The sequence below is a fragment of the Python bivittatus genome, unplaced genomic scaffold (assembly GCF_059951505.1).
Source record: "Python bivittatus isolate LINGU-HERP-01145 unplaced genomic scaffold, Pbiv_v1 ctg000700_np1212, whole genome shotgun sequence".
NCBI classification, from domain to species: domain Eukaryota; kingdom Metazoa; phylum Chordata; class Lepidosauria; order Squamata; family Pythonidae; genus Python; species Python bivittatus.
This window is the reverse complement of record NW_028277098.1, coordinates 45,290,543-45,317,947: the sequence shown is the minus strand read 5'-3', so window position 1 is coordinate 45,317,947 and position 27,405 is coordinate 45,290,543. Positions and strand designations below refer to the sequence as shown.

At 38.1% G+C, this 27,405-nt stretch overlaps 1 protein-coding gene, 1 long non-coding RNA gene and 1 pseudogene across 3 annotated transcripts in view; 1 reads left to right on the top strand and 2 right to left on the bottom strand.

Annotated features, from left to right (window-relative positions):
• LOC148214190 (uncharacterized) overlaps nucleotides 1-13,738 on the top strand; it is a 94,712-nt gene extending 80,974 nt beyond the window's left edge. For both annotated transcript variants that reach the window (XR_015793481.1, XR_015793480.1), the window contains one exon: nucleotides 13,612-13,738. This is a non-coding gene — a long non-coding RNA (uncharacterized LOC148214190). The remainder of the gene's footprint in view (nucleotides 1-13,611) is intronic.
• FAF1 (Fas associated factor 1) overlaps nucleotides 1-27,405 on the bottom strand; it is a 212,948-nt gene that overhangs the window by 161,220 nt on the left and 24,323 nt on the right. The window contains exons 3-6 of the mRNA XM_088128543.1: nucleotides 19,488-19,534; nucleotides 13,623-13,831; nucleotides 10,197-10,288; nucleotides 2,386-2,477 (exon numbers count right to left, since the gene is read on the bottom strand). Coding sequence (XP_087984669.1) covers nucleotides 2,386-2,477; nucleotides 10,197-10,288; nucleotides 13,623-13,831; nucleotides 19,488-19,534 — 440 coding nt within the window. The remainder of the gene's footprint in view (nucleotides 1-2,385; nucleotides 2,478-10,196; nucleotides 10,289-13,622; nucleotides 13,832-19,487; nucleotides 19,535-27,405) is intronic.
• LOC103053855 (heterogeneous nuclear ribonucleoprotein A1 pseudogene) lies at nucleotides 25,612-27,051 on the bottom strand (annotated as a pseudogene).

Below are 27,405 nucleotides of genomic sequence, written 5' to 3'. Positions count from 1 at the left end.
TTATTTACACTAAAACAAAATATGAAATCACTATGTAAATGTAATGTTTGTTGTAGCTAATGCAGTAAGCAAGAGCAAATTAGTTTAAAACAGCAATCAATCAGAAAGCTTGACTAGTATGGAAAATGAGAAGAGTTTCTGCTTGTTTACTTTATATCCTGCATTTTTAAACACTGAGATTTTTCTAAATTGTCCAACTAAAATAACCTAAATAAAATTTAAATTTTATACTCAATGTTTTTAGGCTGAAATAGCATATAATCTGGAGAAAAGCCAAAATGAATCCCAGTAATATAGTTTTTGCTCAATCAAAATCTTGCTACAGTTAATCATATATTTAAATATCTCTCCATAATCGTCATTGCTAGGTTAAAAATAAATCAACTTAATTCTTATACCCCAAACATCTTTACAGATACAATTTTTATAATAACAACAATGTGTTTTGCATTCCTGAATTCTGTTCAAAGTAAACCTTTATCGCACAGAAGGAAACCAAACCAAACCAATCTATTTTGGTCTGTGTCCACTACCTATTCAGACGCTCTTGCTGATATTCATCCGTGGTGCTATTTTAACAATCTGAAGCAGCCATTCAACTTCATAAAGATAGCATTCATTTTAATACAACACCATCAATAACATACAAACACTGAACTATTCAGAGGGACTGTAATTTGCAAGAACTAAATGGGTCGTCTGTATTTATGCAAGGAGTTCATCCTACTTAAGGGGAAATAAACCCAAATTCTGTACTTTCTCAACAATTGGGACCTCATCAACCTCTACTATGTATTAAAATACGTTTTGGTTTCATAAGCAGCTCTTTCAGTTTTGAAAGCCGCTCACTATCCATCAGGGCATACTACTGTTCAAGAACAATGAAAAATCCCTCCTCTAACTAGCTGCAACTAATTTTTGGATATTACCAGTGTTTAATTTAGAGTATCTGAACATTTATTAAAATTTACAGCTGAATGCAGTAAGAACCAGTAAAGAAAGCTGATTCATCAAAAATATCATCATCAGACTACGAAAATAAGAATATGATAATACTTCATATGATATATAAATCATGTCAAAATCTCAGTTAATTTAATAAATGGGCTAGAAACAATGCTGGAAGGCCTAGTGAATAAAAAGCCCTTTCGACGCCAGTCATTCCTCCCTAGAGAATGCATTCCACATGGGCCAAAATGCACGTAGGTCACCAGACCGAGAAGACTTGGTCTCCAATTGCCACATATTCACCTTGATAAATGCTGATAGGGAAATTCTGTTAGGATCACATGCAAAAAAGCAGTCTTCTAAATCCCTGACCTTCACTTCGAATTTGAAAAGAGCAAGTTTTGTGCCATGGCTTGTTGCTAGAAGACTTGATAAGTAGGCAGAATAATTTTATAGTTTGAGTAAACGCTATGCTGTCCTCATCTAATCAAGTGCTCTTTCTTTGCTTTGCACGCACGCCTCCTTCCAAACTGCTTTAACTTCACAACTCTCACAACCTCCCTCTCCTTCATACTAATGGCTCCATGCACAGCCTTCATTTCATGTAATCTTAAAACTCATTAAATGTTCTTAATCACTCAAGTCCTATAGATTTTTTTAAATTGAAAATTTACATCTATTATTTCCTATGGAGAAATTCTGAACAGTTTCTTGTATTCCAGATTGTATTTTTAAAGCTAATTTTCAAACAGTGCTGTCAGTGGTAGCAATTTAATCCAGATGCTAGCAACTTAAGTATTCAGTGCAAATAATTGCACATCAATTTACTCATAACTGTATTTCTTCTTTGTACCACAAATTTTCTAAAGCTATGGTTTTTACTACTGCTAATCTCAATAATCATGCTTTTCCAAGTGTAATCAGAGACATTATGATCACAAAACACAACTATAAAAAACTGCTGGAGAAGTTCTGTTGAAATAATTTGGAGCGTGTGCTCATTTCAGCATGATTTGCTTGGAACTTCCTAGTAGCTTATGCTCTGTATTTTACTTGTAAAAAAGATAAGAACCCTTAACCCACCCAGTTTAGAAAATGCAAGATGAAAAGAGCTGGAAGGGACCATACAATTATTTAACAAAATCTCCTGCTCTAAAGCAGGATTACCATCCCTACTAGCAATCCTTCCATCAGTTTATAGTATCCAATTATTACTTGCTCCTGGAACAAGATTTAAAAATCTAGTAATAAGTATGCTTTGAAAAATGCTCATTTCAAGTTTTTATTAGCTTGCCTATATATAAAAATCTATTACAGAGCCTGACATTTGCGTATATATAGTTTAAAGATATTAAAATGTACAGGGTTTACATAATTTTGAAATACACTATTAACGTGAACTCCTATAGGTTACATTCAAGTTTATTTGTGTCTTACCCTGGCAGACTTGATGAAGATGGTAGCGGCAAGTTGGGCGTTAGGACATAGAGGCTGTTGTTTTTGGGCAAGTGTAGAGTTTTTAGAATAGTCTGCAAGAAAAAAAGTACATATTTAGAATTTAGAAGTGTCAAAATGTTTCCATCAGGTGCCCATATCTGAAAATAAAAGCCAAACTGATGCAAAACTATACAGGTTATTAGCAACCACAATTTTGTGAGTTAAAAAAAAAAAAAGCAAGGAAGGAAGAACAACTAATAACAAGTGCAACAGGAAACTTATTACGCTCCTGATGTAAATCTTTCTCCAAGAAAAAAAATCCCATTGGTAGTAAAGATTGGTAGTATTGTAAGCGTTTTATTCAGTTTGGCCTAAGTAGGTTTCATTGCTATATAATTGCATCTATTTATTTATTTATTTATTTATTCATTCATTCATTCATTCATTCATTCATTCATTCATTCAATTTATTAAATTTATATGCCACCCAGTTCCCCCAGAGAGCAACTCTGTGCGGCTCACAATTAAAATCCAAAACAATAAAAACAATAAAAATATAAATATCCATATTAAAATAACTAATAACAATTCTATATAAAAAGACTATACATACATACATACATACATACATATATATATATATATATATATAGCATAGTGGTTAGAGCACCACCTTTGATGCAGGAGACCGGGCTTCAAATCTCGGCTGGTACCTACCTTACCAGTAGGGGTCCTTGGGCAAAGACCCCCTAATGCTTTACCTGCCTACCTCAAATATGAGAGTGATATTAACTAAGAGAGTCATGGCGGCTCAGACGTCGCTCAGATTAACAAGGTCCGCATCAGATGTTGGGGAACCAGGACAATCTGACGATAAGTGGGCTACTGGAACAAACCATACATGGACAAGAGAATTTGGAACTGATGGAATGCTACTACAAAAGTAGACCTAATGAGAGGGGATATATGAGGGAACTATGGATGGACAGAAGACCTATATCCACAATACTTGAGAAATAACTAGTTACCTGGCACTTCAACAGAGAGAAGAGGAAGTTGCTCTCACAACTTGAGACAGACCAACTACACATTATATCCCAGACTCAAGAAGACCCAGAAGAACAACTGGATGTGCAGCCAACACCTGAAGCTGGAATGTCACTGCTACCCCCTCTATTACAGAGCACAGCAGCTGATATGAGGCAGAAGATCATGGATAAACTAGCTATAGTCAACCCTCAAGACCGATTACCAAGGCTCAGTGAAGAAGTACCATCGGATAGTATGCTAAAAGATGCCAATAGAGCCCTCCAGACAATCCCTACTACCACCATAACTCAAACCAATGAACTGGTATACGCTACAGCCGCTTAACCCTGGAAATGCTTGGCTACACAATCAAGAAGAACAGCAGTACATACCCCCCTGGAAAATGAGATTGGAGGCTAAGATCAAGGCAACTTGGAGAGAAGCCAGTCAGCTGGTGGAGCTACAGAAGGGTGTGGAGATTAAGGATAAGACTCAGCTACTGAAAAAATACATGGGCCTGACTCCATCTGAAGCCCTAGAGACTGTTAAACAAAGGCTCACAGCACTGGCTGCCAGGCTAAGGAGATACACTAGAGAAGCAGAGGCCAAGAAGAAGATAAATGCTCTGTTCTCCAAAGAACCATCCAAGGTGTACTCCCAAATGCAGCGCAACCACACAGTAACGGCAGAGCCACCAGCAGCAGAAACTGAGCAATAATGGAAGAACATATGAGAGAAAGAGAAGACACATAACACCAGTGCAAAGTGGCTGCAGGACCTGAAAGCAGACCACAGCAAACTCCCAGTCACCATCATAGTAGCAGACATCCAACAGCAGATCAAGAACATGAAGAGCTGGACAGCACCTGGCCCGGACATGATCCATACCTACTGGCTAAATAAATTAACAGCAGTGCATGAACTCCTAGCAGCACAGATGAACCAGCTGCTAGCAGCAGGCTCCCACCCAGACTGGCTAACACGAGGAAGGACAGTGCTGATCATGAAGGTCCCTCACTACTACTGGCCAATAACCTGCCTCCTCACAACATGGAAAGTTCTATCAGGCATCCTAGCCACCAAGCTACAAGACCATATGGGCCAGTACATGAGCACAGCTCAGAAGGGAATTGGGAACAACACCAGAGGCTCAAAACACCAGTTGCTCATAGATGGAGCAGTCTCCCGAGACTCAAGGTCTAGGCAGGCCAATCTGAGCACAGCTTGAATTGACTACAGGAAAGCCTACGACTCAATGCCACACGCATGGATCTGTGAATGCCTGGCACTATACGAAGTCAACAGGACACTAAGGACCTTCCTCAAGAACTCAATGGGAATGTGGAAGACAACTCTGGAAGTCAACTCAAGACAGCTCGCACAAGTGGCCATCAAGTGCAGCATATACCAAGGTGATGCACTGTCCCTGCTACTGTTCTGCATAGGCGTAAACCCCCCAGCCAGATAATCACAAGGACTGGATATGGGTACAAGTTCAAGAGTGGAATTACCATCAGCCACCACCTCTACATGGATGACATCAAACCGTATGCTAAGAGTGAACGAGACATTGACTCACTGATCCACCTGACACGGATCTACAGTGAGGACATTGGGATGTCATTTGGACTGGAGAAGTGTGGCAGGATGATAGTAAAGAGAGGGAAGGTAGTTAAGACCAATGGAGTGGAACTACCCGTGGGCCACATAGCAGACATAGAGACCAGCTATAAATACCTTGGTATCCCACAGTCACACGGGAACCATGATGAGGAGGCAAGGAAGACAGCAACATCCAAGTACCACCAAAGGATAAGACAAGTCCTGAAAAGCTAGCTCAATGGGAAGAACAAGATGCCATCAACATGTACGGCCTGCCAGTCATCAGATACCCTGCTGGTATAGTGAGCTGGCCAAAGGAGGACATGGAAGCTGCTGATGTGAAGACCCGGAAGCTCCTCACAATGTACGGAGGTTTCCACCCCAAGTCCAACACCCAGAGATTGTACACCAGCCACAAAGAGGGCGGGCAGGGTCTGATGAGTGTCAAAGCCATTGTCCTAGATGAAACCCAGAGCATCCAGGAGTACATCACTAAGATGACACCCAAAGATGAGCTGCTAAAAGAATACCTGAGGCAGCAGCAGACATGGGAGGAAGTTCAAATGGAAGAAGTACCATGGCAAGACAAGCCCCTGCATGGGATGTCCAATCGACAGCTGAGGTGGCTGACATTGGGAAATCCTATCAGTGGCTGGAAAGGACTGGACTAAAAGACAGCACTGAGGCACTGATCATAGCAGCATAAGAACAGGCACTAAGCAGGGATCTACCACACTAGACAGGACCCAAGATGCAGATTGTGGAAAGAGGCCTCAGAGGCAGTCCAACACATAGTGGTAGGATGTAAGATGCAGGCAGGAACAGCATATATTGAACAGCACAATCAAGTAGCTGGCATTGTGTACAGGAACATCTGCACAGCGTATGGGCTAGACCCCCCCAAGTCTAGATGGAACATTCCACAGAAGGTTGTGGAGGATAACAGGGCTAAGATCCTGTGGGACTTCCAGATCCAAACAGATAGGCAGGTACTGGCTGATCAACCAGACATCATGGTAGTAGACAAAGACCAGAAGACAGCGGTAGTGATAGATGTAGCAGTGCCAAGTGACAGCAACATCAGGAAGAAGGAGCATGAGAAGCTGGAGAAGTACCAGGGCCTGAAGGAGGAATTAGTGAGGATGTGGAAAGTAAAAGCCAAAGTGGTCCCAGTGGTGGTAGGAGCACTCGGGGCTGTGACTCCTAAGCTGGGAGAGTGGCTCCAACAGATCCCAGGAACAACATCAGAGCTCTCTGTCCAGAAGAGTACAGTGCTAGGAACAGCTAAGATACTGCGCAGAATCCTCAAACTCCCAGGCCTCTGGTAGAGGACCCGAGATTGAGGAAGACATATACCACCCATAGGGGTGAGAGGGGAATTTTTTTTAATACATAATGTACAACAAAAAGTGCTGCCAGTCAACAAGCTTTCTTCTGTCACTAAGGAAACCAACAAGCTTTCTTCTATCGCTAAAATCATATTAATTTCTGAAGAAACACAGCAGCACTTTTTCTTTAGAGCTGAAAAGTCTTATATCATAGAAGCTAATTAATATTGTACATGTTTACTCCACAATGAACCATGAGGTTTGTGCAATATGAGACAGTAACATGCCAGGCTTGTCTTATTTTCTAATAAGACCATTGGTACATTTTTACCATGGAGGACTCCTGTCCATTGCCATTTTTTTTCAGCAGAGAAAGACCAAACACACCTTTCAGATATTAGGATTACTATATGTGTTCTGTTCTGACCAGATTGGGTGGCATTTTTAATGTAGAAAAATTTACAATGATAATAAAGGTGGCATAAAATCTAAACAAACAAACAAACAAATTCTGTTCTTTGATAACAGCATCTAAGTGATGCTGTTGATATTCTGTCCTGGTGCCTGGAGGCTGTGGTTGTTTGGATGGAGAACAACAGGCTTCAACTGAACCCTGGTAAGACTGAGTGGCTTTGGGCTTTAGGGCCTTCTGGATCTGGGACCTTACCATCTTTAGTACTGGATGGGGCCACACTGGTCCAAACAGACCCGGTGTGCAATCTGAGGATCCTTCTGGACATGACTTCTGCTAGGAGGACCTCTGCACAGTGTTGTGCATGTGATGTGCACCAATTGTGCCCATTCCTGGATCATGAGGCTCTGCTCAGTTACTCATGGCCTGGTCACCTCCCAAATGGATATTGTAATGTGCTCTACATGGGGCTGCCCTTGAAAAACATCTGGAAGATTCAACTGGTACAAAATGTGGCAGGGTGGGCAGTTATGTGTGCACCTAGAATGGCACACATTACACCTCTGCTTTGCAAGCTGCATTGGTTGCCAGTTTGCTTCTGGGTTCAATTCAAGGTGCTGGTTTTGATCTTCAAAGCCTACATGGCATGGGACCAGGTTATTTGAGGGACTGCCTCTTCCCAGTTACATATACCCATCCCATCAGGTCCATCAGGAGGGGCATGTTATGGGTCCCATCTGCTGTAGAGTTTCATCTGATGGGACCCAGGAAGCAGGCCTTTTCTGTTGTGGCGCCTGCCCTTTGGAACATCATTTCCCCAGAGATGAAATTAGCCCTGATTCTACTGGCATTTAGGAAATCCCTGAAAACTTGTTTTTTTCAGCATGCTTGGGTATCCCATAGAAATGGGGAGCCCACGAGATGTTACACTGTATGTAGGATACTGGTCCATTCTCCTGTGGTTTTATTTTATTCTTATCCTTATTTGTAATTGTGTCTGTCTTTGACTGTTGTTTTAATTATTTTAACTGATTGTTTATTGTATGTAGCCCAGAGACACGTTTGTAAGATGGGTGGCTATATAAATCTGATAAATAAATAAATAAATAAATAAATAAAGCAAGACTAGTTTGGAGCTCATTATGATTATTGATAGATTATTAGGGACTAACATTTATATGCTATAATGAGGTCACCATTTTTTCTCACTGAGAATAACTGAGGATAAGCTGATTAATATTGAGTCAGATCATATCTAGTTAGCATAGGCAGAGTAATTCTCCAGCTTCCAGGCCTGATTTCTGAAGGTCTCCATAAATGTTACTTCTCCAAACCCTCAACGGCATCTACAGGAAGTCAAGATTTTGTCAAAAAGACAAATGTGTATTGTGACACAAGCTGTACCCTTTATGAACTTGCATGCAATGTCACCATGCACACACTAAAGGGATGGAGTTTCCATTGCAAGACACATTTTGCCATTTGCCAGCTCTGCAGATGGCCAAACAAACCCACCTACTCTGTTTATTCAAGGGGAAACTGCCACCTCAGGTATCTGAGGACTACCTGGCCCTTTGTGACTCCTATCCAGATCACGGATGACTGACAACAATTCCAATGTAACACCTGTTTCACGTTTTATCTGGAGATCTCAAAGAATGAACCCAAGATCTTCCACATGTAAATAATGTCTACTCTGCCACCCTATTATATAGCAAATTAAAATTAATCAATTTTATGTCGCATATCACAGGTGGAGATATATAGTATCTCAACCAGTGATATGCATGTTTTACGAATCATAACATCAGAAGATACCTCAGAGATCATCAAGTTACTCCACAACCACCACCTCACTGTGGAATGTAACTACAGCACAGATAATTAATTGCTATTCAGTTTCTGCTTAAATAAATCAATTTATTTCAGCAAGTGGTACACTGAAAAAGATAAATCTTGATGGTTATGTTAACAGGGCCAAGCCAATATGACTGTAAAACATTCGTCATTATTTAACGCTTCTTTAAAAAATGGGCATGCTACAAACCCTGCTTCTTTTCTTCAGAGGAAAGGTGTGATTATCAGGAAGTTACCAAGAATGCTTAGTTGCACACGAAGTGCTGAAGAGGTGTATTTAAATTTAGAATGTACTTTGGAAATGCCATTTCAGAAAGCAAGTGGAATGTGTTTCATGGCTGTTGTGACTGGTTTATTTGTGAATAGATATCAGTTGGGCAAAGTCTATGGTGATAAAGAAAATGCTGTCTTATGATATGACCTGGGGTTCTTTGGAGCTTGTGGAAATGGAAAGAGTCCTCAGCAGCATGAACCCTACCACCTGTGCCCTGGATCCATGTCCTAACTTCTTCAGGCAGCTAGATGGAGATGAATGGGTGGATCAAGAAGGCTATTCATGTTTCTTTGAGGGAGAGGGTGATGTTTCCTGCTTTGAATGAGATGGTTATCTGCCCTCTCTTGAGGGAACCATTCCTGGATCCAGCTGTTTTTGATAACTTTTATCCTATTTCTTAATATTCTCCCCACAGAAATATGTGCAGCCCCCACTATGCTGGAATTCCATAACCAGATGATTAATAGCTAGTTAATGTGCTTTCAATTCCAGTTGGCAGATTATTAATACCCATCCTGGATTTTATCACAGGTCCTATTTTTGCTTTCCTTTTGTGATTCTGGATATTGGTTTGGATTTAGTTAATAATTGCTTTTGTTTGATGTCATATACCACCCAAAGTCTTTGGGATGGAGGCAGGTTACGTACTGTCGATAAATAAATAAATGAATGAGTACTAAGTAAACAATAAGGTAGCTGTGTAGATAATAAGTATTTATAATGAGGCAGAGAAATCTTCCTTTGCTACTTGGAATAGGAACTGAAGAAAGTTCTGAGAGGACCGCTCAAGAGATCTATTTTCCATAACCTTTTCTTAATCGCGGATAGTACATTAAAAGAAGCGCTATCAGAATGCTATATATACAGTCCACCTGCCTTAAGCTCTCAGAGCAGAGAGATACAGATGTTATATTATGCTATGCCCCCATGAACAGGGTTTTACATGATTTCTATCCCCTTCCCAATGGGGGGGGGGGATTCTCTATTTTTACACATTGTACTGTATATCCTGTGTGGTGTTTTCAGTTAGAGTGACCACCAGGAGGCGCCATGTTACCAGTTTCATCCTTATTGGGAATCTTCAAACACATTAAAAGAGAAAACTTACACTAATGAATAGAATTTACTGCACTGCATATTGTCCAAATTTTCAAATGTTATCCTTCATAAATATTGTGCCTTCATTGTACAAGCAATTGTGCCATCAAATCCAGAATATTTTAGATGTTGCTCACATACTGGCACTAGCTGGCAGAAAACCCCAAATGGTCCATTGGCAAAAAATCCTGTAACAAACATAAGAACTTACACTGTCATCTACATCTCCAGTCTTCCAGCCCTTTAGCAACATTTTTGATGCAGGAATCTGAAGCTCATTTTCTAAAATATGTTTGATCTCTCCTGGAAGAAAACACAAAGGAGAATCATCAAAAAAATATTTCTGCCTTTTCTAATTTATCTTTATAAAGCATTGACAAAATAAAATGTTATATCTAAGAATCCCAAGTATTACTCAATCAAGGTATTTTAAATATATGTTCAACATTAATGTCTTTAAGTGTTTTAGTTTATCCCCATAAACACATATATTATATATAATAGCATTAAAAATGAAACACTGAAAAATATTTAGGGTACATTTAAAGAAGAGAAGTGCAAAATAATAATAAAAATTACACTTTAAATGCTATTGAGTTCTGCTATTGTTTTTCCCCTTTTAGGTAAAATGGATTAAAGGTATTCAGATTTCATTTTGTAAATTAAAACAAATGGATCTTTTGATATGTTTAGGATACATAATTTGCTGTAGGATGTTGGTTTCTGTAATATACACCTTTGGGCTCTAAAAACCCTTCTAAATTGTTTGAAATGTTTAAAATTTACACATAGTGTGGCTACTCATTTACCATCTTTCTCAGACAGTAACAGGCATTTGGTCTCAGTAGTTACTCAACAGTAACTATTGAGACCAAATGCCTTTTCAGCTTGGTACTACCTACAATGGGATAACTTCTTTTCCACACTTGTTACTTTAAACTTCTGAACAAGAAATATGAGGACTGATTCTTGGCTCTTCTACATAAAAGTATTCTGTTCCATCACTAAAATTTGGCCCTCGACGTCACTCACAGAAGATGTTCATTAACTGTTGTCATTGCTGTTAATAGAGCTAAAGGTTACACTAGAGTAGAATTCTTTCCTTAAAAGTCTTTGTATTTCTTTTCTAGATCAGAATTACTGTTCTGATTCTAAGCTCCACAGACAAGTTTGTTATTTTATTCAAAATCCTTTCAAGCACTGAATTACCCCACTGGGCAGAATTATGCAACTGTTGCTCAATAGCAAATATAATATGATCAAATGCAGAATATTAGTCTCATGCCAAAAAGCAGATGTCATCCAAGCTCTTGACTATTTTAATTATTTCTCTATTCTCATGGTATATGTTCTTTCCATCTGGTGGACATTTTATGCAACTGCATCACTAGAAAGAAAAAAAAAGTAAACATCTGACTTTGACAGAAACATTTATGCACGTAGCCCACAGCTGCTTTTGCAAGGATGTGAACTGAAAATGTTGAACTTGCTATTAAAAGGACAAGCTTGAATTATCAAATAGTTATAAATAAATGTTCTACAAAATACATTAATGTGGTGGCTAGTAGTAGCTTCATTGTATCCAGCTTTGCTTTAGATTTGCCATCAACTGGGCATACAACCCTGAACAAGATGCAACCCTGAGCACAAACCCAGTGAATCAATCCTGAGCAAGATACAGATGGAAGGGATTAAAATACTGTTGAAACACTAATGAAAGTACGGCCTCTATCCCTCAAGACATCCAGTTTAGTAAAAAGTGAAACTTAGGACATAAAAACAGAATACAGTCGGATTTTTTTCATCCTTATCTAAATATACAAAAGTTTATTTACATTTGAATCAACATAACCTGCTTCACACTAGAGATATTTTGTCTAATGTTCTTACATATTTTCTCTTTATGATATATCTGCACATATGGAAAACTGTTTCAGATGAATACAGAATTATGAGCAAAATCTCTATAGATATCTATATTTCTATACAGTTCCCTGGGAAACTTTTGTTGAGAAGGAAAAATGCACTCTTTGTTGACATAATACATATATTTCAGAAGGTATCATATTTCATCCTCTCATGTCAGCACAAATGTCTTATATCCAGCCACTTCTAGAAAATAAAACATCAACTTGTATCAAAAAAATCTTCCAAAATATAATAGTCACCTGCTGATAAAACACGAGCATTTTACTAATTTATCAACTGAAGGGATCTTAAAAACATTGATATTGTTTTCTCACTTGGAACTGTGCAAAATCAAAAAAGAGAGTAAGAACTTGGATTTCAACCAATTTCAAAATAAGGCACAACCCCGTGAAGAACTGAGCATAATAGCCAAACAAGTACCTGCTTAGCAAATAAAGCATATATGTGCCACTAGATGTCACTCTTTGATTATATATTACATACTAATTTTTTAAAAAATTAGCTGATTCTGGGCAAACACTTGACACAATATGCATATGATTTATATATAGCATCTCTAAACTGAATACTTATTTTGAAAGGAAGCATTTGTTTGCCATCCCTAATCAGACAGAATGGGCAAAACTGTTTTAAACAAATAATAAAATTTCATCCTCTTTCTATCCAGTTACTCAAGGAAAGAAAATAAAGTATGAATAATACGGGATTAGTAAAGAAAGAGGAAAATGAGGTACTGCAATAGGTAACACTAATTCTAGCATAACAAATACCATCTCTGAAAAGTCTAATGGTACAGTTTACAGCATAAAAGAAATCACCGCATTTTGCAAATCAGTAACAACTCCAAGATGACTTTACAATGAGGGCAGAATTCCCTTTTTTTTCAGTCACAGTGCTCTCTCTCTTAATTCTGGCACCACTTCAGGCACAACATTTTGTAATCTTTGAGCTGAATTCAAAAGTATATACTGTATGCTCTATGATTCTAAAGTGGTATAACAGAGATATTGTACATTGCATTAACATGGGATTTGGTATCTTTGATCATTATTTTGGCCACTGTCATACAAGAAATTGTTAATTCAAATACTTAAATAACTGATCCATGTTTTCCCCCACTCTTTGCTTCCTAAGAGGTAGAATAACACTAACTTTACAAGTGATGCTCTTATATACCTCCCCCAGGCCCCTCAAAAAAACATATCGGACTTCAGGTCAGTTATGCCTATAAATCTTTACTCTTTGAGAAATTAGGTGACAGCAGAAGCTTCAGAGCTATTCATTTGTTTGAAAGATTTATATAGCTGCCCATCTTATGTAACATAACCCTGGGCAGCTCACAGACAGTAATAAAACACTAAAAACAATAAAAAGCATAAAAACCACCACCACCTCCAACAAAAAGCTAGATAAATTGCTTCCTTACAAAAAAGAAATGAGTCATGTATACAAACACCTGCGTACTACAGAACACACAGAAATCAGCCTCAGGGTTAAATTTTAAAACTTTTCCTCCCGCCCTTTCAAGTCAATGGACTTTTGGCCATGCTTTTCCCAAGGTTGAGACTGGAATGCACCTGCTGTGTTTACACAATGGTTCTCGCTGGCCTGACTAGTGCCTTGCCAATTTCAGCTCTGACACATATTTGTACTATAGTTAAATATACTACTTAATTTGGTCTCCTTTTTTTTCTCAGTAGTTTCTTACCAACAGTAGAACTGTCTTCAAGCACCACATCCACATTTCGGTCTCTGTATTCCACTCTGAAGTCCAGCATTCGTGGTTGTCTTTCCACTATTTGTCTGGATGGCACTACATGGCGAAATGCAGAAGAGGAGGAAGGTGCTGAAGATGATGACGAAGGGTGACTAGCGGGACCATAGGCAGGCCTTTGTAAAGACTCTCCACTATATTCACTGAAAAACATATCAATTTGATTTCAAATAAAAACAGTTTTCCAAATTCAGGGCAATTTATGCGTGCTCATATGCTTACATGTATTAATGCAAATTATCTGTACTAGCTGTGGCAAAAGGCTTGGATTTGTACAAGCCATTTAGAATATGCATGATGAACAAATAGAAATTTCTGAGGTGGTCACAAAGTAGATGATAAAATGCTGAAAACATAAAACAGACAATAAGAATATCAAAAAAAAAAAAAGTCAGTGGAATAGAGAGAATGTCTAGAACTGTATTAAGTATCAGCAGAATGTGATCTAAAGCCTACACCAAACTTCATGTCCTGAACCAGCCCATGAACAAGAATCAATCAGCAGAAGACCTTCATGGCTATAACAAGAATCAATCAGAAGGAGGAGGCCTATATAGAGACATCATGATGTCCTTATAGCAGAGGAAGGTAAACTAAGAACTGCTTTAGAATATTGTGAGAACAAGCAAACTTGTAAAATACCAGATAGCAAAGTAGCAAAGTATTCACAATAATAACGAGGATATAGCCTGACATCCTCCTAAGCATGCAACCACTAAGAACAGAGCAAGACCTCTTGCCATACAATATATGAAAGCATATACAAATTATAGGTGAACAATAAACATTTGGGAGCTGGCCAAAGACAAAAACAGCTGGTCATAGGGGTATCCCTAGTTTCTTCCTTCCGTATTCATCTTGGCAAATGATAAATCCAAGAACGAAAGAGATTCCATTTATAATCGTGTTACAGCTGATGACCAACCCATATTTTCTACTCTGCCTTACCTTCGCTTTGGGCTAGCTTCCAAAGTTTGGTGATATAAATATATACGACTGAATGAATGAATGAATGAGGCCTGATTAATATTTAACATTAGTGTTTCATATATAATATTTAAAGTTCCACTTTGCTTGGGTGCCACATTTTGTATCTTTTGACTCAGTTATACCTTGTACAAATGAAATGGTGTTGTATCATATTTGAGTTTTGTTCCGATATTTGGCATGCCTTAATATTCCTCTCAAAATATCTTGCAACAAAGACTTGATTATTTTGCTTTGTTTGGGGAATCTGTTAAATAAATTTGGGTAGCAAGTTCTTCAAACAACTGGTTCTGCTTTATGAACATTATTTGAGGTTACTTCCAAAACAGTGCAGAAATGAAGTCACAAGTGGTAAGCATTTTGTTCCTGAACAAAGACCTTTTGATTCTTAGAATTATTTGCCATAACTAAATAGACCTCCAATTAATTCTGCTAACATCCTGACCTGCAATAATCTTAACAGTTGTCAGGACTTACCCTATCTTTTTTTAGTCTGGATGCTTTTCAAAAGCACACTTGTAATTATAAAATGAACTAGACGCTAAACTGAAAACAGTTTCAAATATGCCTTTGTATTTGAAAACAATATAAAACATCAATCTGGATATTAAATAAATACAAAATACTGCAAAATGGTGGTGTATACATCATAGTAACTGATTTTTGTAATGCACTACCTCAGATTTGTTTATTAACAAATATATGAAACATCTGATAGGACATGCTGCTTCATTTTGGTCCGATTTGCAACTATACAAATAAAATATACTTCTTCCTCTTTTTCTCCATATAGATATACCTAAAGAGTACTCATGGAATATAACTAACACTGAACATAGATATTATAGAACACATCCCACCCAGTAAAAACTACATTGACTTCCTGTTTTTTCCAAGTATATTTTAATTTTGTAAAAACTACATGGCTTTGAACAGGGATGTACAATTTGCAGCCCCCGAGTCCAGAGCCTCTCCAAACCTTCTACTAATTTTCATTCAACAGCAGGGGGGAAAATTAAATGCACTGATTATATTTAATACAATTATATTTAATCAACTGAATTATATTTTTTAAGTAGCTTTGTCCTGGCTCTGTCCACTCTTTTTTGTCCAGAGAGTTTGGATTAGGGTTAGGAAATACACTGGTTTGTGTGCTCAAGTGCTTAAGAAACATTGCGCATTCTTGGCTTAAGACCAATTATCTATTAGAGACTCTCTCCTTCCCTTTGTTCTGTAATGCTCTCTTAGGATGTGTCATGGCAATGCCAGATAGGATTCTCTCTAGGCTCCGCTTTTGAATCCCTTTCTCTTGGAAACATGCAGGAAGGGGAGGAAGGAAGGAAGGAGGAAGCTACCCAATGGGGCACTATTATTATTTATATCTGAATAAACTTTTTTCAGGGATCATGAGGAGATTATATTTGTAATTCAGACAAAGTACTTAATTACTTTTCCCTCCTATTTCTAAATTGTAAAAAAAAGATTATCCTACGAGGCAAGGAAATCATGCAAAGCATAGCTTCTGGAATTCCTTCTAATTCTTTACTAACAATAGCCATACACTGTTATATATGGGAGGGCTGCCCACACTCCCTCTGGGTCATGTGATCAGAAGGGAGAAAGGAGGGGGACACAGAACGGAAGAGTCAACAGCATTCTGAGCTGCTACCCACTGCCTCTCCCAAGGGATACCTGGAGAGATTTTTTTCTGCACAGCCCCCAACCTGATCCAGTCCATTTCCAAACTCAGTCTTTCTTTTGCTTCACACTAAATTTGGTCCTGTTCTCTTCAGTTTTTGAAAACTTATTCAGCAGAAGGGCACACAGACCTGACCACCTTTACATAATTTATTTCCAACACTTCACTGGGCTAGGAAGGATTTTAAAAAGGAATATGATTTGAATAAGGCCCTGCTCACTGCCACTCATGCCCTCATGACCTCCTGTTTGTACTACTGCAATGCACTCTACATGGGGACTGCCCTTGAAAAGCATTTGGAAGCTTCAACTGGTACAGAGTGCAGCTGGTTACTTGGCATACGTAACAGCACTACTTTGTGAGCTGCACTGGCTGCTGGTGTGCAGTTGTCACCTTTAAAGCCCTTCATGGTTTGGGATTGGGTTGCTTGAAGGACTACCTTTCCCCAGTTGTTTCTACCTGTCCATTCTGGTCTGGCAAGATGGGTATGCACCACATCCCATCAGCCAAAGAACCCCAGTTGGCGGGGCCCAGGAAGTGTGTCTTTTCTGCCATAGCGTCTAATAACATTCTCCCTCCAGAGATTAGGATGGCCCTGACTCTGCTGGCCTTTTATAACCCTAAAGACCTGGTTTGATGCCCAGGTCTTGAGTGTGTGAAGGGTCCTGTCTTCTGGCTGTGCTAGCAACTGTTCATTGTGGTCTTCCTTGGCTGCCGTGTATTATAATTTTTGTATTTGTGATTGGAATTGTTTTTAATTTATTTTAAGATTGTTCACAGCCCACAATCATTTGTTGAGATGGGAGGCCATACAAATTGAACAAATAAATAAATAAATTCTAATTGTTACAGAATGAGGCATGAATTTAAAATCCTTAATATATTAATAAGTGTACCAGCAATTTAAAATCTCTCCTCTCGTAGCTATTTTTTAAAATGGGAAACTAATATTGAACTTTTGGTTTTTCAGTTCCATAGTGCAAAATATAAGCATAAACTAACAACTCAGTCACTGTTTAACTGAACTACACAGTGAACTGTTGCTGACAAATCTGCAGTTTTAATATCAGAGCATTTGTCATCTTAACCATCGCCTACAATAATTTGCATTATTCTGCATCACAAATTATGTTTGAGTGAAGGGGAAACAAACAAAAAATAGAACACTGTGATTCTTTTTTATACAAAACCCTCTTTTCTTTCTTGCTAATCAGAAAGAACAAAGAGTAATTCTCAATTCCAAAGCCATGGGCAGTTTCAGAGTTAAGATGAACAATGGGCGCGCTGTGTTTAGGTGTATACATTTCCATGCAAAAATATATTGGCCCCAATTCAGAGATTTTTCTGTTTTGGAGTGGGAAGCAAGAAGACTACTGCTTGTGAAGATCTTTCCGGCCAGATGGTCAATGCAGTTAGCTTTCAAAACTAAGCAGAAGAGGAAAAGGGATCAGTCCTCATATTCCCAAACCACACTGATCCCTCTGTTTGGTTCTGTCTTGAGTTTGTGCGTGTCCCTGTACACATATGCAGTTCAGGAACACAACACAAGCAGCCTGACTTTACAAGCACAATTTTCTGTCTCCACACAATGCTGTTTTGCACTCATCACATGGAGAATATTTTTTCAATTTACATTATTGTCCCAATAAAACCAGCACAAAGCATGTAAAGTGAATGTGAGCTCTTTTTAGTAAAAAAAAAATATAACTGACTAGTGTTAAACTAGCAGGGCTTAATGGCTAAAATACTAGAAATGGGAAATTTTAGGACATATTTAACAATTTCCACTCTTTTGCTGAGCCCCAATAAAACAGTAATCTATTGCTATACTGTAAAAGTTGAGACCAAACAGCCTCATACTGTTCAAAAGTGTTTCTACATGCACAGATTGTCAGCTGTAGTTTCTTACAATTTACAACACACTGAACGCTAATATTTAGGAGAAACCTTCTGAGGTACATGGATATAGCAAAATTAAGAGGACTGAGAATCCAGGTATGTATATGGACCACTATGCATAGTCCTTGGATGTAGTAGATGGATTGAATTTTCTTTTTACCATTTTGAGATATGTTACTGTACAGCAAAGTTAGTCTAATTTTAAAAGCAAATGAACATAATGGAATTTATTTTCTGGAAACATCCTGAGTTGTTACATTTGTTAATTCCATACACATATAATCAATCTCTGCTCAGCTCAACTCTAACATGCTCAGATTTAATGCAGACTAACTAACATATATTATTAATTAGCTGGTTTTCAATACCAGATACTTACAAATCAACGAAGACAGAAATTAGGAAACAAAACATTAAACAGAATATGCAAGCATGAAGTAGAATACAACTAAATAGTCTCAAGAAAAATATGTCATATGTCAATAATTAACGTTATTAGAAATATACTTTTATGGCAAATGGAAGGCATTTCAAGGGCAATAAGATAAATCCCTCTTCTGAAGGAAAAGTGAGATTTCAATCTCAGAGAGGTCTGATTTCAGAATTCCTTCTTAGCAAATGTTACTCTCCAGTATCAGAAAATAGGAACAACAATTAGCAGTTCAATGGAAGAGGGTTTGGATCCTCAAACTTCCCAGTCCATGCTTTCAACTTTGGGGGACTTTACACAAGTCTTGCAGCTGATATAAATAATGACTTTTCTTAGTGATAAAAGATTGGACTGCTGTGTAAGCCATTACTGAATACCAAAATTAAAGGGACCAATTGAACGTTAAGTGGAAGAGAGAGATACATATCTTGGCCTATCACCAAGAACACTTGTCTTATCATCAACCTAACTGGTTTCATTCTTGATTTAGGGAAATGTGTTCATTAATTAGTACAATCATTTCATTGGAAGAAGTAAAAGCTTACTTCTACTGAGTATCTGGACTATGGATAGGTGACAGAATTTCTAAGACTAACTGACACTTAAGCACTGACAAATTAATTTAGACATTAATCTATTTTCCTTGCATTGCTTAAATAAAAGCTTCATATTTAGATGATTAAAAAGTATTTTAAAGCCCAATTGCACAAAAGAATTAGCAGTCAGGGAGAAATTATTTCATAATACTTCCAGGATAATTATATATATAAAAATCACCACTTACCTTTCTAAAATGCCATTTTCCTGTGGTATAACTCCATTGATAGCTGCCTGAAAAGGAAGCATACAGCATTTGATTTTCTAGACAAAAATGATGACTTTATAATTTTCTTGGCAACAATACAGAAGCCATTTGTCATTGCCTTCTGGGATGTTTTCTGACCTCCCAGCCTAGCCTACAGCTCTGGTTTTCCTAGGAGGAATCCCACCAAGTATTAATCAGCCCTGGCCGTGCTTCGTTTCCAAGGCTAGACAAGTTGCGTCACCTGCTGAGATGTGGATGTGTTCATGAAGACACCAGGAGCTAAGTTTAGCTAAAAAATGGCCAAACTGGGGGTGAGGAAGCTTGCTTAAAAAGAAATGAGGAACTCTCTAAATACATTGTCTGCCAACTGATTAATAATAAGGCTGTGCAAAGCATCTGAAAGGAGCACTTACAAAGTGTACTAGTCCAAGTGAAGCACCCTCTTTAAAGCCTTAAAGTACCCCAACACAGAAAGTTCAGTACAACTGCTTCAAAGGCTTGTCCCAGCAGTTTTCACATGTATTTGTTTGCACAACTATTTCATTGGTATTCCCAACATGTTTCGTTTGTGTAAGGACACACATACAAACAGACAGATAACTGGAGAAAGGCTTCCAAACCCTCCCAGAGGTAACAACTGCTTTAATGCTTCAAGGAAGGTTCAATATGCTTTGGTGCCAACATGCTTTTTGAAGCACCCCTCTCGAATGCTTTGCACAGTCCTAATTAACATAAATATTAATATTCTACACTAGAGAAAATAAGTTCAGAATGATCAAAGTCCTGTTTCAAATGGATACAAATCAGTCAGCATCATTTAGGAACAGGAAAAAAGTATCTGTCATACTATGTCAGGTAATGGTTAAAATTGGCAAAAAATTAAAATCTGTCAAGATGAATTCCTAACATGCATTAAGATAAAACTAGGATACTAATCTTCTTTTCCAACAAAGATTTGCAGAATCATACTCTACATTTATAACAAATTATTTTAAGTAACAAACAGAATTGACAACAATGCCCACTCAATATTTCCAACCTGTTTGCACAGAACACTGGACCTAAGGCGGGACACATAGCAGCACTTCAATTTTTTATTTGGTTTTCCTTTTATAAAAAAAAAGAGAGATCCAGAGAAAAGGTCAGACAGAAGGTAATTACCAGTGATAATCAATGACTAGGCTATTTCCTAGGCAAAACTAGGAAGAGAAATGGGTAGGATAATCTTGCTCTTATATTTCAGTGTTCAGTGTTCAAAGGCAGCAGTGGGGTTATAGTCTGTGGAGTTACAGCCAGTGCCTTCTATATAGTTGCTAAGTAGTTGTCCCCTACTAAGCATAAGAATATACAACTACACGAGAACAATATTCACTGAGGCTCTGTTCTCTACAGGAACAACAAGGCTGATTGTTCAGAGACAGGGCCTCTTTAGTGACAGCCCCATATCTTTGGAATTCTGTTCCTAGGAAGCTGCTCATCTGTTAAAAGATAATTTATCCTGATCCACATTTAATCAATGTTTTATTATATCCCATTGCTATTTTATTTGCCCTTATTATTTATGTACCAAAGACTGCTTTGTAGTAATCAGCAACTGAACACAATGTTAGCTCCAGCACTTACCTATTTTCCCACACATGCACACAGAAATAGTTCAAGGACCAATGTTGAAAATGAAAGACTGGAAAGCCCCTCCACTCTTCTGTAATCATACAATTGCCTCTAACATCCCATTCTGTGTATGCTTCCATGCAGTCAGAGGATCAATTAATTTTACAGATGAGTATTTATTTTACCTCCATTTTTAACTAGTAGTTATTTACTAAATTAATTTTACCTATTTTTTGTACTAGCCATATTTTTTTTTTGAGAATGGCTTCTCACAAATGTGTATATGTACACATAAAAGTGTCACAACCACACATCCACACACAGAGATTGATTTCAACTGGAATGAAGTTAAGGAAGATGGGCACTGCACAGGATTTTTCTGTCTATAATGTTTTTCTGTGTAACCTATTTTGGGGGGACAATTATTCCAAAATTGGGTTTATTTTAGTTTTAAGTAAATGCAGTATATCTCATTACTCAAGAAAGGAAACATTAGGAAGAATATATGCAGATATTTGAAGATTAATCATATAGAGCTCAATGCTCTCGTACCTTTTGTTTATCATCCACTGGGTGATGTAATCATTCACTGGGTGATGTGTTGATGATACCCAGCAATACATCGCAACACCAGGCTGACCAAGTGATGCTGTCAAAGTCTTGTCCCAGTGTTCAGAAGCAGTGAGGGTATGAATGGGGAACAACAGACTGAAGCTCAACACTAGCAAGACTTAGTGGCTGTAGGTATTTGGGTCATCCAGTCCCAGAGATTTTCCATCTTTACTCCTAGATGGGGTAACCCTTCCCCATTTGAGACTGGTATGCATCTGGGTGTTTTCCTAGACTCACATCCCCTACTTGAAGAGCAAGTGGCAGCTATAGCCCAGTTAGCCTTTGCACAGATCCATCTTGTGCGATCCTGGATCGGGAAGCCTTTTAGGCAGTTGCTCATGTCCTAGGCTCCTTCATGGCATAGGGCCTGGTTATCTAAGGTACAATTTATCTCCAATAGTTTCTGCCATCTTGCCAATGAGAGAGAGTTGGCATGCCCCCAGTACCCATTGATTAAACCATGTCTGATGGGACCCAGACATGTAATAGTACCTGCCTTCTGGAAAAGCATCCCCCAGAGATCTGCATGTCCCCTACCCTGACTGCATTTAAAAGATCCTGAAAACCATGACTTCTCCTGCAAGTCTTGGCTAGGATAGGTGATAAGCCTCTTACAGGATTCTGCATCTTTATTTGAAAGTTTTAGGCTTTTCTGGACATGCAGCGTTCTTTTCTTTGCTACTATGTACCCTGATCTGTTTAATATTGTTCACCGCCCAGTCTTCATGGGATTGGCAGTCTTATAAATTTGAAAAATAAGTAAATTAATAAATATAGAATGAGACACCCATATTGGTTTATTCAAATATGTTAAAACCACAAAGACCCTATTGGATCAATTACAATATAATACATGAAAAGAAATGTGACATCATGGTCAGAGTATAAGATTAAATTGGGAACTCCAAGTGAAACTCTCTACTGAAACTCAATAATTAACTGGGTGAAATACTGCTTAGACAATATATTTAGAGGTACTCTACAGAGGTAAGTAGAAAGGAAGATTTAAATAAGAAAAATGATGCCAAATCATCACTATTCACCCCATTTAAAGAATTTTTTCAAGTAAGTGAAATAAAAAAGATTGCCTCTAAAACAATAAAATCTTCAGTGATTATTTGAGCCCTGATCCAGGCAATCCATGGGCCATAGTCTACTTTTTTTTCAGCCTCTGGAACCCTTCCAATATTCTGGTATCAAAACCCAGCAGCAAACTGTTGAATCATTAATGGCAGGTTTTACCATGAATTTCTGGCAGAAACTGAATAAAAGTTCAGGCAATAAACTGAGCACTGGCTTTTGAGGGGTGCCTCCAAAGTGTCTTTCCAAATATTTTTGCAGAACCCAATTGCTAATTTAAAAACTGAAAACAGATATGCAAAAAGTTATAAACTTACTGTTTTCCTCTGAAGCCTCTGACCCCACCCATTCTTTTTTTTTATAGCAATCTTTGATTCTAACACATACATTTAGGCCCAGAAAGCATGGACACCATTATTCCAAAATAATATCTCCTGTAATCTATAAAGAAGCAATATAGAAGAATATTTAAAGCAAAAAATTGGAAAATCTCATTTCAAAAACTTGTCATATCTAGAGATTCGTTAAGGTTAGCCTTAGACACACCCCTATAATTTAGTCTCATAACAATATAACACTATTCTACTGTACTGTAAAGTAACAAGGCTTACTGAAAAGGAAAATATAAAGGAACTACTCCGAACTCCCAGGAAAGTCTTTCTGTATTACTAATTTCAGGACACACAATGGGCATTCTGGAAATCCAAAGATTACTTCTCTCCATTGTTTCCTTCCATGTTTTTCTATACATATTTTAAAGACGTAAGAATGGATCCAGTACAACACTATTCTTCCCACCTGTTCACTTTCTAAAATATACATTTAGAAAGAACTTTAAGTAGTTCTTTCTAGGTTTAATATTAACTTTCCAAGAGCTGAGCTTAATATTTAACTGCCATCAAATATGGTTTTTAAAAAGAGATGATTATGCAAAGCACATGAAATAGCAATAAAATAATTGCATACTTACAACAAAATGTGGGGCACAGAAGCATTCTAGATTAATAACACTAAGGTATATTAAATTCAGCTGTAAAAACTTAAGATTCTTTCTTGCTGTTAGACACTTAAGGTACATATTTTGACTTCCAACAGGAACATAAAATCTTTCCAAATGGCTCCATCAGGCAATTAAAGATAGGCTGTTAATTCCTCCCTTTTTGGCTATGGCAGTACATTTCACTTCTACAAATAGCCTAATGGCAAAGATGGATGAGGATTATGGGGCATGTTACCCAACACATCTAGAAATATCAGGTTTGAAAAGACTGTATTAATAGATCAGAATTACAGATTGTAATTAAATCCAGTTTATATTACATACATTTTGTTTCTTCTTCTGAGGGTCTTTACTAGTGCAATTGGGTATTTGCATATCAGCACACATGCATGTATTGCAAAGATTTATACAATACATAGCCTGTCCTTTCATACACTGAAGCTGCTGAGGAATATTCTGAATTGAAAACATCATATATTGAAATATATAATTGTTTATAATTGGCTGAATTCAGAGTCAGTCATTTACAGTACAAAATAACCCCTCTGAAATCATTTGGACTTAGTTATGACTAAAGTAAGTTCCATTTGGTTTAGTCAGATATAAATAAACCTTATCTATTTAACTAAAAGAATATCTGATTTTGACTTCTCGAGGGACACATCTACTACATGCCATACCCCCTTCTACATATTTTGTAGATGGCAAAACACAGATTTATACAAATAGTGAATCTTAAGATAGGAACTGAAACGTTAATAAATACAAAACAATATGTACTAGATTGCTTCCTATTCATCAGATGTACAAGTGTATCTCATAATTCACTGTTTTTAAAATTTCTAATGATCTTTGGGAATTAATATTTATTTGCATTTCCTAAGCACATGAGGAAAAACAATATTGTTTCCCCTCATAATTCCCAGTAGCCTAGAGCAACCAAGTAGAGTCTACAATGTATCTATTATCTATTATCTCTGATATCTCAGTTTTCCTGAGATCAAATCTTAAAACATCATAGTCTTGTTAGTACAGGTAGTCCTTGCTTAACAACCATTTGATTAGTGACCATTTCAAGTTACAACAGCACTGAAAAAAGCCACTTATGACCATCACAGTGCCCCTGCGGTCATGTGATCACGATCCAGGTGCTTGGCAACCAGCTCGCACTTATGACAGTTGCAGTGTCTCAGGGTCACATGATCACCATTTGCAACCTGCCCAGCTAGCTTCTGGCAAGCAAAATCAATGAGGAACTGTGTGATTCGCTTAACAACTACATGATTCACCTAACACTCATGGTGATTTGCTTAACGACCACTGCAAAAATGTTGTAAAATCAGGTGCGGTTATGTGATGCCTCACTTAACGACCATTCTGCTTAACGACTAATTTTCCAGTCCCTACTGTGATCATTAAGCAAGGACTACCTGTACGAAGTCACATTCACCGTTAAAAAATGAACCTAATGGAATTGGTCTTACTCACATTGAAACCAGATCAAAGCTATTTTGAAATGCGCTGATCCGTATGCCTTTCTTCCTAATAAATTTCGAGTAAGATTCTTAAAACATTTAACTTTCCCAAATTCCCAAACATCACAACACTGTTTTCCTAAACCATCTGCTTATAATGGAAAAGGACTAGGGATGGAACAGAAGAACACTGGAGCATTAGTTTAGTTATATACAAATTTCATGATCAGATTGATACTACTAGTAGAGCTAAATGAAAGGTGATTGCAAGCTTCTAATCAAGGCAATAAGAACAGCAATACTTTTTTTTTTTTTTTTTAAAGACACATTTATTCAGCGTCATGATCAGTCTATTACAGTTTGCAGTCAACAGCATGGGTGTGGAAAAAAATAATCTACATAAAAACCCTGGTTGGAATGCTTTGCACTTTCCACAGAACACAAAAACTAAAATATCCTGTTATACAGTTAGTCACAAATACAGTCCTGATGTTTGCAAACAAGCGCTTGTCTAACACATGTCTTCATGAGGCAGTTCTACCCTGCCACAACTGTGTTTGGCTGAGTTCACAACTGTGGTAACCTGTAGCTTCCCTGTCACTTCTCTGGCTCTCCTCTCCTGCTAAGCTTTGTTTCCTAGGAATTAAAACCGCCTTCCACCACCATAGCTACTGCCACTACCAGAGCCACCAGAGCCACCACCACTTTCACCATACGGACCAGAGCTCCTGCCTCCAAAGTTTCCTCCTTTCATGGGCCCAAAATTTGAAGACTGGTTATTGTAACTGCCAAAGTCATTGTAGCTTCCACCACCTCCAAAGTTGCTCCCCCCACTGCCACCGCCAAAGCCACCACCTCCATTGTTGTATCCATCATAGCTTCTGCTGCCACCATAACGCCGGCTTCCTCCAGAATATCCAGGGCCACTGCCTCCATAACCATCATTGCCAAACCCATTATAGCCATCTCCGCTGCCCCCATATCCCCCGCCACTGCCACCGTGGCGGCTGCCAAACCCACCATGGCCTCCGAAGTTGCTGCCACGGTTGAAATTATCACCACTGCCAAATCCACCTCCACGCCCACTGCCAAAGCTTCCAGAGCTACTACGACCTCGCTGACTGGAAGAGGCACTGGCCATTTCCTGTTTTAACAAAGCTTTCCTGACTTCACAATTATGCCCATTTGCAGTATGGTATTTCTGAATGACAATCTTGTCCACAGAGTCATGATCATCGAAAGTAACAAAGGCAAACCCTCTCTTTTTGCCACTGCCACGATCAGTCATTATCTCTATAACTTCAATCTTGGCCATACTGTTCAAAGTAGTCCCTCAAATGGTGTTCCTCTGTATCTTCCTTAATCCCCCCAACAAAGATTTTCTTCACTGTCAAGTGGGCTCCAGGTCTCTGAGAATCTTCTCTGGATACTGCTCTCTTTGGTTCAACAACTCTACCATCAACCTCGTGCGGTCTGGCATTCATGGCAGCATCAACCTCTTCCACTGTTGAGTAGGTGACAAATCTAAACCCCCTGGAGCGCTTAGTATTTGGGTCTCTCATTACCACACAATCTGTAAGTGTGCCCCATTGCCAAAATGATTGCGAAGGCTCTCATCTGTTGTCTCAAAACTGAGGCCACCAATAAACCGTTTACGCAGCTGTTCAGGTTCCTTGGGGGATGCGTTAGGCGACAAATCGCACCCATAATCAGACAATCCCTCAGACTTCGACATATTGGCGGTAGCAAATGGGTAAGGCCGCTCTTCTTCCAGCAATACTGTTTAATCTCTTTCTCAGAAGCAGCCTGGTAGATACAATGTGGTTAAGACGAGACCATTCTGAGAACTACCACCACAAAAAAATGAAGTATATGAAACAAAAAAATGAAACTTGAAACATGAAAAATTAACTACATGAAAGTGACATGCATGAAGATATTAAATCCAATACCAAATGTTGCTGCAAAATCCAAAAAACGCTAAGATAGGCAATGTGTACTTCCATTCATACGCTCCTATAACAATAATTTATTTCATGGTATTAACAAGACTTCAGATGGGAGGGGAAATTATTGAAACTTGACATAACTGCATCACTGAAGAGCAAAAGGATTTATT